Source organism: Marmota flaviventris, chromosome 14 (genome assembly GCF_047511675.1).
Source record: "Marmota flaviventris isolate mMarFla1 chromosome 14, mMarFla1.hap1, whole genome shotgun sequence".
In the NCBI taxonomy this organism is placed as follows: domain Eukaryota; kingdom Metazoa; phylum Chordata; class Mammalia; order Rodentia; family Sciuridae; genus Marmota; species Marmota flaviventris.
Genome location: NC_092511.1, coordinates 19,124,119 through 19,140,996, shown reverse-complemented (window position 1 = coordinate 19,140,996; position 16,878 = coordinate 19,124,119). Strand labels below are relative to the sequence as shown.

Below are 16,878 nucleotides of genomic sequence, written 5' to 3'. Positions count from 1 at the left end.
GGCGCTGCCAGTGGGGAAACATCTAGTTCCTCTAGGGCACCCCAGCTATAGACCACTTTTGCTAAAATATGGTATCTCTTAGATAGGGAAATGCAGCCCCCTGGTAAACGTGCTGCTACAATAAAACTTAAAGGATGGGGCTGGTGATATAGCTCAGTTGACAGAGTGCTTGCCTTTCATGCACAAATCCCTGGGTTCAATCCCTAGCATCCCCCACCCCCCAAAAAATGGATAGAAAACTTCAAGGATTACATAAATCTATGTACCAGTAACTGATGCTCACATGTAAGAGTTTTTCCACGGTATTTCCACAGAAAAGGCATTACCGTTGCATGGAAGTTATGGTGTCTTTAAGCCAGTTTATCTCGTACCAGCAGCATATACCCCATTATTCTTTGTCTTTAGTAACAGTTGATATTTTCATTCTTTTTAACTACTCTATTAGATGTGAAATGCCATTTGTGGGTTTAATTTACATTTTCCTGATTATGAATAATGGCTGAGAATAGTTTCTCATCTGTGAAATATACTCATCTGTGAGTATATCTTTTACCCATTTTTCTACCAGGTTATTTGTCCTTCACATTTTTCTTACATTTATTTATTTATTTTTTTAAATCTTTTTAATATTTATTTTTTAGTTTTCGGCGGACACAACATCTTTTTATGTGGTGCTGAGGATCGAACCCAGGCCGCACGCATGCCAGGCGAACGCGCTCCGCTTGAGCTACATCCCCAGCCCCTTTCTTACATTTATTATAAAAGTTTTAAAACATTCAAAAAGGCTCAAAGAGTAGTATGGTGAATTTTTTCATACTTTCAGCCTAAATTACATGATTGTTAATATTTTACCATGTTTTTTACTTGACCACTTCAATATAAGTTGCGTATGTCCTAATTATATCTCCTGAATACTTCAGCATACATTGCCTAAGAATAGAGATATTTTCCTGTGTATTCAAAATGTCATTGACACACCTAAGAAAATAAGCAATAATTTAATCATTTAAAAAAACTCATGTTGGGTCTGGGGGTTGTAGCTCTGTGGTAGAGTGCTTGCCTAGCACATGTGAGGCACTGGGGTTTACTCCTCAGCACCACATAAAAATAAATAAAGGTATAGGGAAAAAAAGCTCATGTTAAGTGAAAACCAGAATTAAAACCTACATGTTGTATGATTCCATTTATATGAATTTTCTAGAAAAGGCAAAACCAGCCAGAAAGCCCATCAGTGGCTGCCTGTGGTTGGGGTGGGAGTGGTGGTTGAAGACTATCATGAAGGAATATTTTGTGGTGATGGAAAATGTTCTAAAACTGGACTGTGGTTGTTGGCTGCAAAACCATTTGAATTTACTAAGACTCATTGAATTGTATACTTAAAATGGGTGAATTTTATGGTATGTAAATTGTGGTAGAGCGTTTGCCTAGCACGCGCAAGAGGCTGGGTTCTATCCTCAGCACCACGTTAAAATAAAGGTATTGTGTCCAACTACAACTAAAAAATAATTAAAAAAAAACAAAAACAACAGTTTCTAAGAAATCAAGTCAGTCTCAGACCCTAGGTACATTTGAATCAGGAAAAAACAGCTCTCTACCTCCTCTAGACTCGTCCTCCTGCTGATGTGAGCTTTAACTTTGATGCCAACAAACAGCAGAGACAACTTATTGCAGAACTGGAAAACAAGAACAGGTAAGATGCATAAATCAAGCCCATTTCTCAAGTCCAGGATTAGCACATGTGTATCTGGTTCTCATCTTTCTCACAGATTAGATGGCTTCCGACCACACAGGAAGATCCCACCCCAGTGCACAGAGGCTGGCTGAAGCCCAGGGAATGCCCTGGACCCTCGTGTACATCTGCATGCTGTTGATTCTGGCTGTGCAAAGTGCTTCTCTCCTGTGCTCCCTGAATTCTTTCTCCGGATCCCCTCCCGCACCAGTGTGACCCCTTCCTGGATTCCTTTCTCCACTCTGCTTCCCTGCAGAATTTTGCTCTGTGTGGTCATCTTGTCCTGGCCCATTGCACTGCATGTGACTGGTCTCTGGGTTAGGAAAAACGCTTCAAAGGCATAAAGACCTGACAGCAGGCTACTGTGCACTGACTGGTAGAAACCAGGGCAGAGACTGGACCTAGAGTCACACGCATGGCTTCAGGAGAGAAGGGTCAGGGGCTGGAGACCTGAAAACCTGCATAGGGACCTGCATGAGGAGGTTGCAAGGAGTCTTTTTCCTTCCCCCAGGGAGGAGCAGGGTAAATAAAGCATTCTGATTGTCATTTCCCTTCCCTGGAGATTTTGCAAGTTATTGGGAAGAGTGTTTTTCTGACTTTTCCATCACAAAGGTCTGTTTCACATTTTGGTCATGTGGAAGCAATCAGAATAAGACACTGTGAGGGTTAAAAGTTCTAACAGGAGAAAGTGAAGGAGAGCTGAGAAGCACCAGGCAGCTGTCTTTCTTTCATCCTCCTCTCTAGAGAGATCCTGCAAGAGATCCAGCGTCTCCGTCTGGAGCACGAGCAGGCTTCCCAGCCCACTCCTGAGAAGGCCCAGCAGAACCCCACGTTGCTGGCTGAGCTGCGGTTGCTGAGGTAGGTAGTGAGACTGCTCTTCTGTCCCCACGCTATAATCTACAGTGGAAACAAACTAGTGAATTAGAATCTCTTGCCATGTAGGTAGGCAGTCCCGTTAGAAAAACCTGCCCAGGAGGTCCATTATTAATCATGCTGAGAATTCAGCCATCAATACAGAACTGGTAAATACCAGTTGATCTCCTTAAATTCCCAGGACAAGCTGGGCAGTGTCTGTACTTCTGGGATTATTTTAAAATGACTGTTGTACTGCCATCCTCCTCTTCTCTTGCTGAGTTGTCTGGCTTTAGAGACTCTGGCTGGGCATCCCGCTTTCCCTTTCCTGTGAGTAATTCTCCTGGCTCTTCATAGAGCAGGAGAAGGATGCTTCCAATGCACCTCAGCGGAGATGTGAAACCACAGGAGCCTCCCTTATACCTTGACTATGTATGTACCTTCTCCCTTCTACAAAAATATAGAGTGTCTCTTAAGATTGAGAAGCTAGACGTAGGATCAGCATGGGAGCAGAGAGCAAGGTCAGCTTCGAGTTTGATGCTCTTTTGGAGGGAATGAAGAACGTGACCTAGGATCTTGTTTCCTTTCTACCTTAGGAACAGTGTGTACCCTCCTGTGAGTAGAGACTTTAGAGGAACCATTGATTCCCACCCAAACTCTCAATTCCCAAATAGCAGTTCTTTTCTGTTAGGTTGTAGCATTGACATTCCGCAATCAATTTCTAATGTTTTGTCATCTGGGATTCTGTGTAGCTGAATACCTTTTTTTTTTTTTTTTTAATTCTTCCTTTGGTTTAGGTCACTTAGCCTCTTAACCATGATTTCTTCTCCTAGAGAATGGAGATTATTGTTTTTCCATAGGTATCCTATTGTTAAAATTTGTATCCTCAATAATTAGTAATAAAGAATTGAAACTATGCAGGTGAGAATCATTAGAGGTATATAGAGTCCCATCTCCTAAAAATTCATTTTAGTTCCTAAATGTAGTCAGGTGGAAATTTTGGTTGCTCTGTGTTCACTCTGCCATATTTGGGATATTAGTGAGATTTGAGTGATACTGGGAAGGATGGGGAAACGAATGTTGACTCCAGCAGAGAATTATATAATATGTAATATACATCTTTTTCCTTCCCTAGTTCAGTTCAGGCACAAGTAACTATTTCTATATCTAGAAAAGCAAAAACTGTCCTCCTGGCATCTAACTGTTGCTGGAAATGGGATTATTATTAAAGTGTTCAGTGCTAAGCTGGAAGGATCTGAAAAATGTGCATTTGGTTGGCTGAGTCCAGGAGTGTTCATAAGGCAGCAAAAAGCAGGAATTTATGTAAGTCCAAAGGGATTTTCAAGCTTGAGAAATCAGGAATGTTTGACTTTGTAAGGTGCTTCTGTATCATGAAGAAGGGAGGACACTTGGGTAGTGTTCAGAAGACACTGGGCCTCCATCCGACATGGAAACCGACACCAACAGAGTGAACACAAAGGCGCAACTTTGAGACCACCAGAACACTTGGAATTTCTTTAGGATTTTGGTATAGAAAATAATCTCTCAGAATTACTAACCATGAAATTGGTAAATTCATCAACAATAATATTGAGAACTTTAATTCACTGGAAGACACATAAAGGGCAGGTTTAATTTGTTAATATTTGACATCCTTTGGATTCTGATCAATGTATATAAATCCAGGAACTGCCAATTCTCAGCTAGGTTAATACAACAGTTTTGTTCCCGGTGGACTCTTCCTCTTAATGCAGGCAAAGGAAAGACGAGCTGGAGCAGAGGATGTCGGCACTACAGGAAAGCAGGCGGGAGCTCATGGTCCAGCTGGAGGGGCTGATGAAGCTGCTGAAGGTAAGCAGAGGGGCCCCTCTGGGCTTCTCCTCCTACCAGTCTTCTGCTTTACCTCCCACCACAGTCTCAGCTGCGACCGCCCTTGGTGTCAGAATAGCATGGAGGCTGAAAGGCTTGGCTGCCAGGCCTAGAACTTGTGTTCAGGCAAATCTCCACAAATTAGGTATAAAAGTTATCAAAATTGGTACAAAGCTTGATTATAAAAAGTCAATAACTGGAGCGGCCGGGCATTTTGATCAATGTATATAAATCCAGGAACTGCCAATTCTCAGCTAGGTTAATACAACAAAGTTTTGTTCCCAGTGGAGAAATCAGAAATTATAATCCTAGCTGCTTGGGAAGCTGAGATGAACATCTCAAGTGAGAGGCCAGCCTGGACAACTTACTAAGTCTCAAATTCAACCTTTCTCAAAATAAAAAATAAATAAAAAGTCTGAAGGTGTGATTCAGTGGTGGAGCTCTTGCAGAGCATGCATGAGGTCCCGGGTTTAATCCCCAGTACTATAAAAGACAAAAAAAAAAAAAAAAAAAGGCTGGGGTTGTCGCTCAGTGGTAGAGCACTTCCTTGCATCTGTGAGGCACTGGGTTTGATTCTCAGCACTGCATATAAATAAATGAATAAAATAAAGGTTCATCAACAATGAAAAAAATTTAGTAACTGGAAATAGGGTAATGTTCTTGAATAGTTGCTTTTATAAACAAATAAGGATGTTTATAAATAGGGTATTAGCTATGTATAAAGGAATATTTCTCAACTGAAGTTTCTCTTAAGATAATTTTTCAGATATTCCACCTAAAACCTTAATGAATGTCATGTCCAATTTAATTAGTAGTATGGAAGCAAACTGTATCAGAGTGATTTTAGAGAAACAAAACCAACAGGAAATATAGACTTATAGAAGAGGGGGTTTATTATAGGAATTGGCTCACTCAATTATGGAGGCAGAGAAGTCCCATGATATGCTCTCTGTGTACACAGTGGTATAATCCAGCATGGGTCCCAAGGCCTAAGAACCAGGGGATATGATGGTGTAGCCCCCAGACTAGGGAGTGTGTTGGAGGAGTGGGTATTAGATCACTGGCATAAGTCCTGGTATCGTAAGGCCTGAGAATCAGAGGAGCTCCTGTGTCCAAGGGCAGGAAGAGATGAATGCCCCAATTCCAGAAGAGAGAGCAAGTTTGCCTTTCCTCTTTTTTTTCCCTAACCCCAAATCCCGAATTTCTTTCTAACTTTTGTCTTATAATTTCAGCAAAACAAACAGGACCCTGCCACCCCATCTTATAGGATCCGCTACCAGATTTAAATGCCTTATCATTTACCCACCTGACAGGGCTGAGGCCATTCAGACTAGATGAATTTGTAAACACAAGCCTAGAAATGTTGTCTTTTTATCCATGGAACACAATTCACAGTTGAAAATCTGATGTCTTTAGTAATGTCCAGATTCCTAAAGGAATTACAGCACAATCTTAATTTGTGTATTATATACATTCCCAAAAGGTCATATATAGAAGTCAGTGGCTTCTATTAAAATCTCAAAGATGTTTTCCTACTATTAAAAAAATTATACCAACCCATAATAAAAACACCCTTTGGACTCCTAATTTTAATTTCAAATGACTGTCCTCCTTTCATTGATGTTCAGTCTGTTAGTATTTAATTCGCTCATAAAACAGCTGTAAGCAGTTAGTCAAATGGACAGTTGAGACACATGGTCTGGGAGGCTCATAAATTAACATACATCACACAGTGAATTTCCATTTCACAGGGAGTTATTTCACTCCATAGCGTCAGTAAAATATTTTGTACTTCATTTTTTTATCTGAAAAAGTGATCATGTAAGTAAGTATATATAAAAAGTTGCACCATTGTTTATTAATTCAGTCAATAAAAATTTTCCTCAAATATTCTTTTTGGGGAACAAGGCATGGTAAAAACTAACTACATGTTTATTTTACAAAAATGTGTTGAGTTCCTAAAAACCTAGCATGGTAGGTTTTTGGTAAGTGATGGTGAAGAGACTCAATCCCCATCACCAAGGAGTGTCAAGGACTTTCTTCTCAGTTGTTTTTTTCTTTTGATGATATAATATACACTGATTTTCAAATACCCATGTTTCTCTACATATCTTTTCCCTACATTTTTTTCTTGATTAGTGAGTATATCAATAACCTGTGCTCAAATTTCTTATTTAATCTAGAAATGGTTGTGTGCTGGTATTTCTGTTTCTAATGCATGCTTTCTTGTTTTTCTGTGTGTGTGTGTGGGTATGTGTTACTGAGGATTGAACCCAGAGGTACCCTACCACTGAGCTACATCCCAAACCCTTTATATATTTTATTTTGAGACAGGGTCTTGCAAGGGGGCCAGGCTGGACTCAAACTTGAGATGGCCCTGCTTCAGATCAGTCTCCCCCCTCCTCCCTCCCTCCCTCCCTCCCTCCCTCCCTCTCTCTCTCTCTCTCTCTCTCTCTCTAGTAGTAGATGGACAGAATGCCTTTATTTTATTTACTTATTTTTATGTAGTGCTGAGGATCGAACCCATTGTTTCACGCGTGCTAGGTAAGGGCTCTACCGCTGAGCCACAACCCCAGCCCCTGCTTCAGTCTCTTGAGTAGATGGAGTTGCAAGGTATGTACCACTGTGCCAGCTCATAGTTCCAATATTGCTTTTGAAATACACTTATATACAGATAAATATATAATATGCAGATAAATAGATATATATACAGATAAATACTGATGTTTCGAATTTCAACCTCATTTGCAAATGTTTATCTAGCTAGAATGTATATTTTTGTGTAGATGATCCCAGAAACTATGCCATTACTTTGGCCACCGGGCCAGACCTTACCCCATGTGGAAGAAATTCAAATTTTTAGATATCATAAGCAGTTCTAGGATTTGCACTTTAAAATTAAGGTATTATGACCCCTTTAAATCAAGTTTGGGCTCTGTCCGTTGTCATTAGTCAATGTTTACTGATTCCTGCTGACTAATTGATAACAAAAAGTTCTAAGACCTTATATCTAACCTTTTCACAGTGTTGACAGAGCCTTAAAGACTTTATCTAAATAACTGTGTGTGTTTTAAGTTGTACAGCCCCATCCTAGGTAACACTTTGCCAAAGTCCACAAATACACATGGGGACCTTGAAGTCCTGAGGATGATAGCCTGTCCACCAACCCCATCCTAATGTGACACATGTGTGTACTGCCAATCATAATGGTTTCATGTCTTTGAACAAACATATATAGTAGAGTCACCACATGAGCAAGCATAAAACATTGCTGGAAAAACAGTGACAATTGGGAGGTATCTGAGAAGTAGTTCTAAGAGATTACAAACTGGTTTTTTGAGCTGAGAAAGGATTTCAGGCTGTGAGAATTGCCCCATTTCTCCCCTACCATCCCAATTTCCATTTCAATACTTGGTAGCAGCAATAAAAAACATGTTTTAAGATTGTTTAATAACTCTCCTATGGCTGTTTGCCTTGCCTGCTGAATGTAAGCATTGTCCAGCACCAGCGGGAAGCCTGGCTGCAAAGGGAGATAACTTCCCAACTGAAAAACTCCCCAGGGACTAGAGCCCTATGTGCACATGCATAGGCAGGAAGCCTCTGCCTTCTTCAGGTGAATGAGCTGGTGCTCAGGGCCACCTGTCTGGGTTCCCTGGGTGTTAGATTTGGTCAGTACCTGGCAGCTGACTTCTGATAAGAAAAACACCTCCCTGGGCAGAACCAGAACTGCCTCAAGGAATTTCTTGCTGTTCATTTAATTTCTAGTTCGTGTCTGGCCGTTGCACAAGTGAAAAATATTGTCTCCCAAGTTTTTACTTACCCTCTCTCCCTTTCGCAATTCCTTTGCTTAACTAAAATCACTCTGCTGTCACACCTAGACCTGCACACTTTGTGACAGCAGGAATACATGTCCATTGCTAAGACTCCCAGACTTGTGTTCAGTGGAGATGGCCTGCACATGTGGATCCAACTTAAGTAGAGCCATTGCAGCCACTTTAATATTTACATACTGGAGCAAAGAGCAGATGCTCCCTGACCACAGACACCCACGATGAGGCACAGAAAGAGGAAGAAGAAATCCACTAAAAGACAGAGTAGGGTAGCCAAAGAGCAAAGGACCAAGGAGAAAGAAACTCGAAAGTGTTTATCTCATCTTTGAACTTCGTCTGCAGTGTCTGATGGTGCATTCATTTTGTCGGTCAGCTGGGATTAGCAAGGGCCATCACTAAAGGGTTCTAAAAGTCAGACCTGATCTTTATGCCTTCTGCATAAAAATTACCAAATAGACCTGCATTATATTAATGAAAAACCAAGACTGAGAATTCTGTTTTGAAAGGCCTTCTGAAGCAATCTGCGGTTTATTGGGGGAAGTGGGCATGTGCTTCCCTGAAAAAAAAAAAAAAAATTGGAAGCGGGTGCAGTTCCAACATGTTTAGTGGGGAGAGGGAACTAGAAAAGAAGCAGACCAAGATTGAATGGAACTGCTCACTGGAAACTTAGAGAGCAATGGTTCTCAAACTCGAATGAAAGACTCTTGGAACACACTGCTGTGCCCCATTCTAGAGCTTTCATTCAGTGGGTCTGGCCAAATTTGTATCTTTGGTAAGTTACCAGGGGATGCTGATGCTGTTGGCCTATATTCCACACCTTGGAACTAGATAGGTGTACCAAATCACTTGTAAATCATGAATGGTGACATAGAATAATGGTTAGGATCTTAAGCCATGATTGAATTTCTTCTATCAGTTTACCCTAAATAGTTATGTGACCTTAGAAAGTGAGGCTCTCTTGGCCTCTAATATCTGTAAATTAGGAAGCTGGACTAGATGGTTTCTGAGATTCTTTCCTTTCAGTTCTATAAGTTAGCATTGAATTAACTGGTTGTGGCAGAGGCCTGCCATTTGCTGTGTCCCGTTGATGCTCTTCTACTGGACAGGCCCTTTGATCTCAGAACCCAGGGTCTGGCTTGGTTTGCCTCGTTTCTTCTATCATTTCTTCCCAACATTTGTGGTGATGGCATTAATTTCTCTCCTTTTCTCCTCTGCCTTGTTTTTGTTCATCACTTCTAGGAAGAAGAGCAAAAGCAGGCAGTAAGTGCACTTCAGAATTCTCCTCTGGACTCTTGCTCCTGTGCATGTTCTTCTGTTCCTAATATAAATGTTGCCTCCTTCCCTCTCCCCTTCCTGCACCACATCATCTCTGAGGAATTGGTCATGTGTAAAACCCTCAGTAGTTTCCTCCATGGTGTCTAAAATGGCCTAAAAGTCCTGGTCTTGTTTACCTAGTGGAGCATGTTCTTACTTGAAACCAGAGCTCGTTTAAATTTTTTTAAGTGCACATCTGCTGTGTTTATTTAAATATGCATGATTAGCCAGGCTATCATTGCATTTTCCTGCCCTTTCCTGTTCTGCTCTTTTATGTCTAGAGGGACTTTAATTGCTTGAACCAACTTTCCGGGTGGTGGGGGTGACCTCGGGTCTAAATGCTGTGGCATGAATGAATGTGCATGGAAATGATTAGTTCTTCAGGTAACCCAAGGTGTCTGACAATCTTGAATAAGCTGCTGGACACTCCTGCTCCTCCAGCCCTATTAACAAAATTACTGAGGACAACTGCACAGAAAGTGGTTTGCCGCTCAGAGCAGCTGCAGGGGGACCTTGGGGTTTCTGAGTTATGTGGCTGTCACTGCATGATGTTCAGGGAGGGTGGATGTTCTTCTTTTTCCTGATAGCCACACAAGAAAACCAATTGAGGGTCTATACACAGGAGTAACTTAATTTGTTTATATAAAATAGTCCAGTTTTCAATGCATACATTTTCACATAAGCTAAAGCTCAGTTTACCTCAGGGAAACTAAAACTCAAGAAATATAAATGTTTAGTTTAAAAATCACCCACTTTTTTAATAAAAACACAAACTTGTCCTTGTTTTAGATTAAGAATGAGAATATAAAACATGCTCATTTTTTTCCAGTTAGGAGAGCAGTGGAATCAGCACAGAGCAGAGGAGAGTAAAGGAAGAGCCAGGTGATGAGGGAGGGTCAGGAAAGGGGGGTGAAAAGGGACAGCAAGTCAGGGAGAAGGAGGAAGCCCTGGCTGGGAGCCGCCAACCCAACAGCTTTAATGTAACAAAAACTGGTTTGGTTTTGTTCTTGCCTGGAATTGGTTTTGCTGTTTCCCTGATTCACACAAAGTTTTATCTCTTCCATCTTTTGGCACTTCCATTTACAAATGTACATTTACAAAGCAGAGGCTCAATCCCAGGCTTCCTGTGCTTCTACCAGGAAGTGATATGCATCACTTCCTTGTTCAGAGCAAGTCACATGACCACACTTACCTTCATGGAAGGGGCAGGGAGGTATAGTTTTCAAGTGTGCTTAAAAATAGGAGAGAGCAGAAGTTTAAAGCCCCCCTCCCAAGTAGGAGAATGAGTGAGCTGGGTGGAGGGAAGGAAGCAGACCACTGATCCTTCCTCTCCTTTTCCCCTCCCATTTCCCTAGTAGTCTCATCCCCACTTGTGCAGTATGGCCTTCGTGCTGATCCTGAAGTGTCACTCCCCCAACAGCTGCAGAGATGCACTTTACAGCTAAAGCTACTTGCTGGGAATCTACTTCCAACAGTCTTCCAGACTAGCATCTCCTGATTTCACTCTGTGAAAGAATGGGAAGTGCCCTTCCATTATCTAAGACCTCTCTTTCAAAGAGGGTAGACATCATGAATATTTATTTTAACACTAGTAGTAGAGCTTCCCTACAGTATGTTTTTTTCAAATTTTATGGAATAACATGTAATCTAAGAAATCTAAGAATGCATCATTGTGGGTGTTTCTTAGGCCAAGTTAAAGCTAACACTGAGGGTTGGGGTCATAGTTCAGTGAAAGGGTACTTGCCTAGCATGTATAAAGCCCTGGATTCAATCCCCAGCCCCATATTAATAATAATAACAACAACAACAATAACCTTGAGCAGAGAGAGAATTAAATTAAGCACACTCATTTCAGTGACTTTTTATTCTGCATGAGATCATCATCCTCTTAAAGTGGGCAAAATGGGAAACGGATTGCTGCAGACTGCCACTCATAAGCCTCTTGTATGTGGTCTTATGAATTCTCCACAGACAGGGTCCTGAGCCATGTCATAGTCATCCCAGTCTCCTAAGTCTGTTCGTAACACCAATGGGTACAGATAGTTTTGTCCTCACTACAGATGGCTTTCGCCACCATGGTATGAGATAGGGGATGCTGCACTGTTGATCTAGGCAGAAATCCCCGTTTGTCCACCTCACAGGCTTAAACTGGACCCACCTAAGGCTCAGCCCTGAGGCTCTAATTTGGACTAAATGACTAATTTTACATAATTTAGTGCAGTTTTTCACTTGTGTGGCTGAAAAGACTATAAAGCTTTAGAATAAGCCAGGCATGGAAGCTCCTACCTGTAATCCCAGCTTCTCAGTAGGCTGAGGAAGGAGAATCACAGGTTTGAGGCCGACCTCAGCAACTTAGCAAGACCCTGTTTCAAAAATAAAAATAAAAAGGGCTGAGATGTAGGTCAGTGGTAGAGCACCCCTGAGTTCAATCCCCACTACAGGGAGAAGATATCCTAGCTATTTTGTTTTAACCCACATCATTGTAGAGTGAGAGACAAAAAAGTAAGAGTATTAAACACAGGGCTAAGATGTAACCCATTCTTTATCCCAGACTCTGGCTAACATAGTTTGATTTTTTTTTTCCTATCAAAATATATTATCTTATATAGGTAATAAAGCAATTGTAGAAAACCTGTTTTTTTCAGGACTGGGTATTGAACCCAGAGGCATTCTACCAATGAACTACATCCCCAGTTCTTTTTATTTTTTGAGACAGGTCTCACTAAGGTATCCAAACTGGCCTTGAACTTGAGATCCTCCTGCCTCAGCCTCCCGAAAATTATAGGTGCATACCACCACGCTCAGCTATAAAAGACTTTTTAAATGAATTTACTAGACATGCTTCCAAAAACAGGCTCTATAAATACATTATAGTGAACTTTTAAGATAGCCCACCTTCTTCTCCCCTTCCCAGGGATTTACTATTACTACCATGATCCTATTTACAGAACATTTCTAACATACATTTTATGGGGGTTTCATGACACACAATCTCTAGTTCACTGCAGACACCAACTGTTAGTCCCGCAATTTAATTCAATTCTTACACTACCTGGAGTTTACCCAGAACCCATAGGTTAAGGACTCATCTCACAAGATTGACCCCTACTTCCGTCACCAACTATAAGTAGCACACACTTATGTCTGATTTAACTGCAAATCATGACCCCTTCCCCAAGTTCAATAATTTGCTCTAATGGCTCCTGGAACTTGGGGAACACTTCACTTGCTATTAACAGATTTATTATAAAGGATATTATACAGATAAACAGCCAGATGAAGAGGGCAAGGTCCAGAAGGGTCCAGAAGCACGGGAGCTTCTATCCCTGTGGTGTTGTAGTTCTCTACCTCCTGGGCTGTGAGTGCCTTCACTAATCCCAGAGCCTCTTTGTTGAGGGTTTATGGAGGTTCTGTTAGATAAGCAGGATTGAGTAAGTCATTGGCTCTTGGTGACCAACTCCATCTCCAGCCCCTCTCCCCTCCTCAGAAGTCTCGTGAGGTTTGAAGGTTCCAGCTTTCTAATCGTGCCCTGGTCTTTCTGGCAGCCACCTCCCATGTTGAGCTGTCTAAGGGGCCCTGACCACCAGCCATCTGATTAGAATGTAAAGGACCCCCCTTCATCCTGGAGATTTCAAGGATTTTTTAGAAGCTCTTCTGCTAAGAATCTGAGAGGAGAGATGTTTTAGTCCGCTTTTTTATTGCTGTGAAAAAACATCTGAAAGCAACAAAGAGGAAAAATTTATGTGGTGCTCACAGTTTCAGAGGTCTCAGTCCATAGATGACCACATTGGTTGCCCTGGGCCCAAGATGAGGCAGAATATCATGGCAGAGGGGCATGGCAGAGGAAAGCAGCTCAGGACATGACAGTCAGGAAGCAGAGAGACTCTGCTCACTAGAGTTTATATTTAGTCAAATATAAACCCCAAAGTCATGCTCACAGTGGTCTACCTCCTGCAGCCACGCCCTACCTGCCTACAGTCACCATCCAGTTAATAGCTATCAGCAGCCAGGCACAGTGGCGCATGCCTGTAACCCCAGCAGCTCGGGTGGCTGAGACGGGAGGATCACAAATTCAAAGCCAACCTCAGCAAAAGCGAAGAGCTAAGCAACTCAGTGAGACTCTGTAAGTAGATTAAAAATAAGGCTGGGATGTGGTTCAGTAGTTGAATGCCCTGAGTTCAATCCCTGGTACCCCGGCAAACAACAACAACAACTATCAACAGATTAATATGCTGATTAGATTAAGGCCTTAATAACCTAATCATTTCATCTCTCAACTTTCTTGCATTATCTCACACATGAGTTTTTTGGGGATACCTCCTTCAAATCTAAGTCCTAATAGAAGATCAAATGCATACTTACTGTCTCACAGAATCACAGATTGCTTTGGCTTTGGGAAACTTGAGAATAATGGGAATGACTGTTACTTTAAGAACTTTGAGGCCAAAGGTCGGGGCATAGCTCAGCGTAGAGCCTTGGCTTCAATTTCCAGCACTCAAAAACAAATTTTAAAAAATAAATCAAATTTTAAAAAGCTTTGTTGCTAGAGTTTTACATTCAGCCTCAGCCAAGTGCTCTGAGTGTCATCAGGACTGGTGATTCTCCTGCCTTTCTCCTTCCCTTTCCCTTCTTAGATCTAAGGGTCATGATGAAGGGCAGAATGGCCTATGTCAGATAAGACTCCACTGAGTATCCAGCCCATTCTGTGGTTTAAGAGGCTGGGGATTAGACTGTGTCAGATGGGACAGGGTCAGTCAGGCTCAAGATCATCATCAGGATACAATTAAAGGACTTTGCTTTCTTTGCTGTTGTATCCCCAGTCACTAGCCCATCCTGTCCCATAGTAGATACTCAATAAATATTTGTTAAATGATAACCAGTAATAACCAAAAACTGTATAAATTAATAATTGTATTAATTGTAAGGAACAAAACTGGTTTTAAGTACCTATAACTGATTTTGCTCAAGATACTCTCACATGATAGGTAGATCCTTTCAGGAAACTAAACTATAGTTCAGAAATATATAAAGGAATTAGGAAAACAAAATTCAGTGTTACTAAACAAATAGGAACAGCAAGGTAAAATATTAGTATTATTAGCTCTATTATTATTGCCTAAAGAACAGATAATGATTATGTAGAATAAAATTGCCCTCTTTTTTCCTAACACAGATAATCTATAAAGAGCAGGATATCTATAGTCATTTGGGAATATTCTAATCATTGCTCAATGCCAGCATGTTACAAAGGACACACTAATGCAACAGCATGCTGAAGAGGACCCTACTGGCAGTAATGTACATGACTGTTGGTGTGTGCACTGGAACCCTGGCTCTCCTGACTCTAGATCAAACAAGATCTCAATTTAATTTGTTCATATTCACTCTAGGAATGTCTCAGGGCTCCATTTTTCCCAGTAACTCAGTACATCATCAAACTTCATTGCTGGATCTCTTGCAGCCAGTGAAATGAGCTGTCCAAGGCAAGGGGTTGAGTTTATTCATGAAGTTTGTGTTTCCTTAGACAGATCATTCTGCATGGCATATCCATGGGAACACGAGGCTCAAAGATGGCAACTTTAGATAGTAGAAGTTATTTAAGGATAGAGGAGGCTGCCACAGAAGTGACCGTAACCCAGGTTAGTAGTGGGGTAATGTAGCTGTCACCCTGGAAATGATGTAATTAGAGGAACCTTTGGGGGCTGCTAAGAGACTATTGCCCTGCTTAGGACGTCTCCATGCTTAGGACCTACCTCTCTTTTTATGTCAGTAGTTGGGGTATCAAGTGGAACCTTGCCCTCACGCCCTCTCTGGTCTCCAAGCCCCAGACAGTCCACAACAACAAAGCAAGCAGGGTTTGGGCTGACTCCCAGAAGTGTGCATTTTTGATCATGGCTCCACCAAATATGCCTCAGAGGAAGGACACTCAGCATTTAGTAACCCATGGCCAACCTACAAGGGCTCCCACAAACCTCATGAAACTCACTTTGTAATTTGAGAGAAAGTTCCCCCCCAAAATCACCCTACATGACAACAAATAAGTACCTCCTCTTTTTCCATCAAAGAGATCGTTGGTGCACCCCTTGATGCTAGCATGCCTCACGGTCATTTCCCCTTCCTGATTCCTTTCACCTTTGTTCACCTTTCATCAGGAAGTGATCCAGATTCACATGCTTCTGAAGTCGGGGTTCTCTGGCCCCACTATGCTTTGACTTAGAAGCTTGACTCTGCTTCTTCCTGAGAGGTTAAGAGTTACCATCCCTTTGTTTATTCAGCAGTGTTTTACCACATGTGCTCAAGGCAACAAGCTTGGGCTCTCAGAGGATGAAAGGATAATATCACCCTCAAGTAGTATGAAAGTAATTTTGCAGCTGACCCAGTGCCCTAAATGTAGTAACTCAAGCCTGCTCATGTTTTCCTGAGCCTTCTGCATCACTGCTGCCCTCCTGTGTTTGCAGTGCATGGATGTTCTTTGGTAAGTGTACTATCTTACATGACTGTCCCACAAACCTTTAGTCTGGGTCCCAGTCCCAGGATATGTACATATGTCCAGAAGTCCAATTGCCCGCCGAGGCTTCTGTCTGCCATGTGTGTTCATTCTTTGGCACCTGTGCTTACTGTAGGCATCTTCAGTTCCTTTTTGGGTTTTTTGTTTTTGTTTTCAAAAAAAAAAAAAAGGAAATACTATTTACAATATCAAAAGTAGATATCTGTATGTCACTCCCCCAAGTTTTTCCCTCAACTTTTTTTTTGCGGGGAACTAGGGATTGAACCCAGGTGCACTCCACCACTGAGTTATAGTCCCAGCCCTTATCACTTTGAGGCAGGGTCTCACTAAATTGCTGAGGCTGGCCTCAAACTTGCAATCCCCCTTCCTCAGCCTCCCAAGTACTGGGATTACAGGTGTGCACTACCATGTCTATCTCACCCCCAAAACTCCCTGAATATCCACGAGGAGTTTGCAGTATGAAGATACAAGGGGAAATGTACTTGGCATCTGTACAGTGTTTATCATCACTCTCATCAAAGACAAGCTAAAAGGTTTCTCTCTTTTTTTTTTTCAGTTGCAGTTGGACACAATATCTTTATTTTATTTATTTTTATGTGGTGCTGAAGATCAAACCCAGGGCCTTGTACTTGATAGGCAAGTGTTTTACCGCTGAGCCATAACCCCAGCCCTAAAAGGTTTTTCATTTACTTTTTTCCCCCAGTGCTAAGGATGGAACCCCAGGGCCTCACATACTCTAGGGAAGTGATTTACCTCTGAGCTTCCCCTCCTGCCCC

At 41.7% G+C, this 16,878-nt stretch overlaps 1 protein-coding gene across 8 annotated transcripts in view; it reads left to right on the top strand.

Moving 5' to 3' along the window:
- Positions 1 to 16,878, top strand: part of Dtnb (dystrobrevin beta) — a 229,598-nt gene that overhangs the window by 188,079 nt on the left and 24,641 nt on the right. For all 8 annotated transcript variants that reach the window (XM_071601406.1, XM_071601405.1, XM_071601403.1 and 5 more), the window contains 3 exons: positions 1,605 to 1,690; positions 2,474 to 2,587; positions 4,336 to 4,432. In XM_071601406.1, the coding sequence (XP_071457507.1) occupies positions 1,605 to 1,690; positions 2,474 to 2,587; positions 4,336 to 4,432 (297 nt within the window). The remainder of the gene's footprint in view (positions 1 to 1,604; positions 1,691 to 2,473; positions 2,588 to 4,335; positions 4,433 to 16,878) is intronic.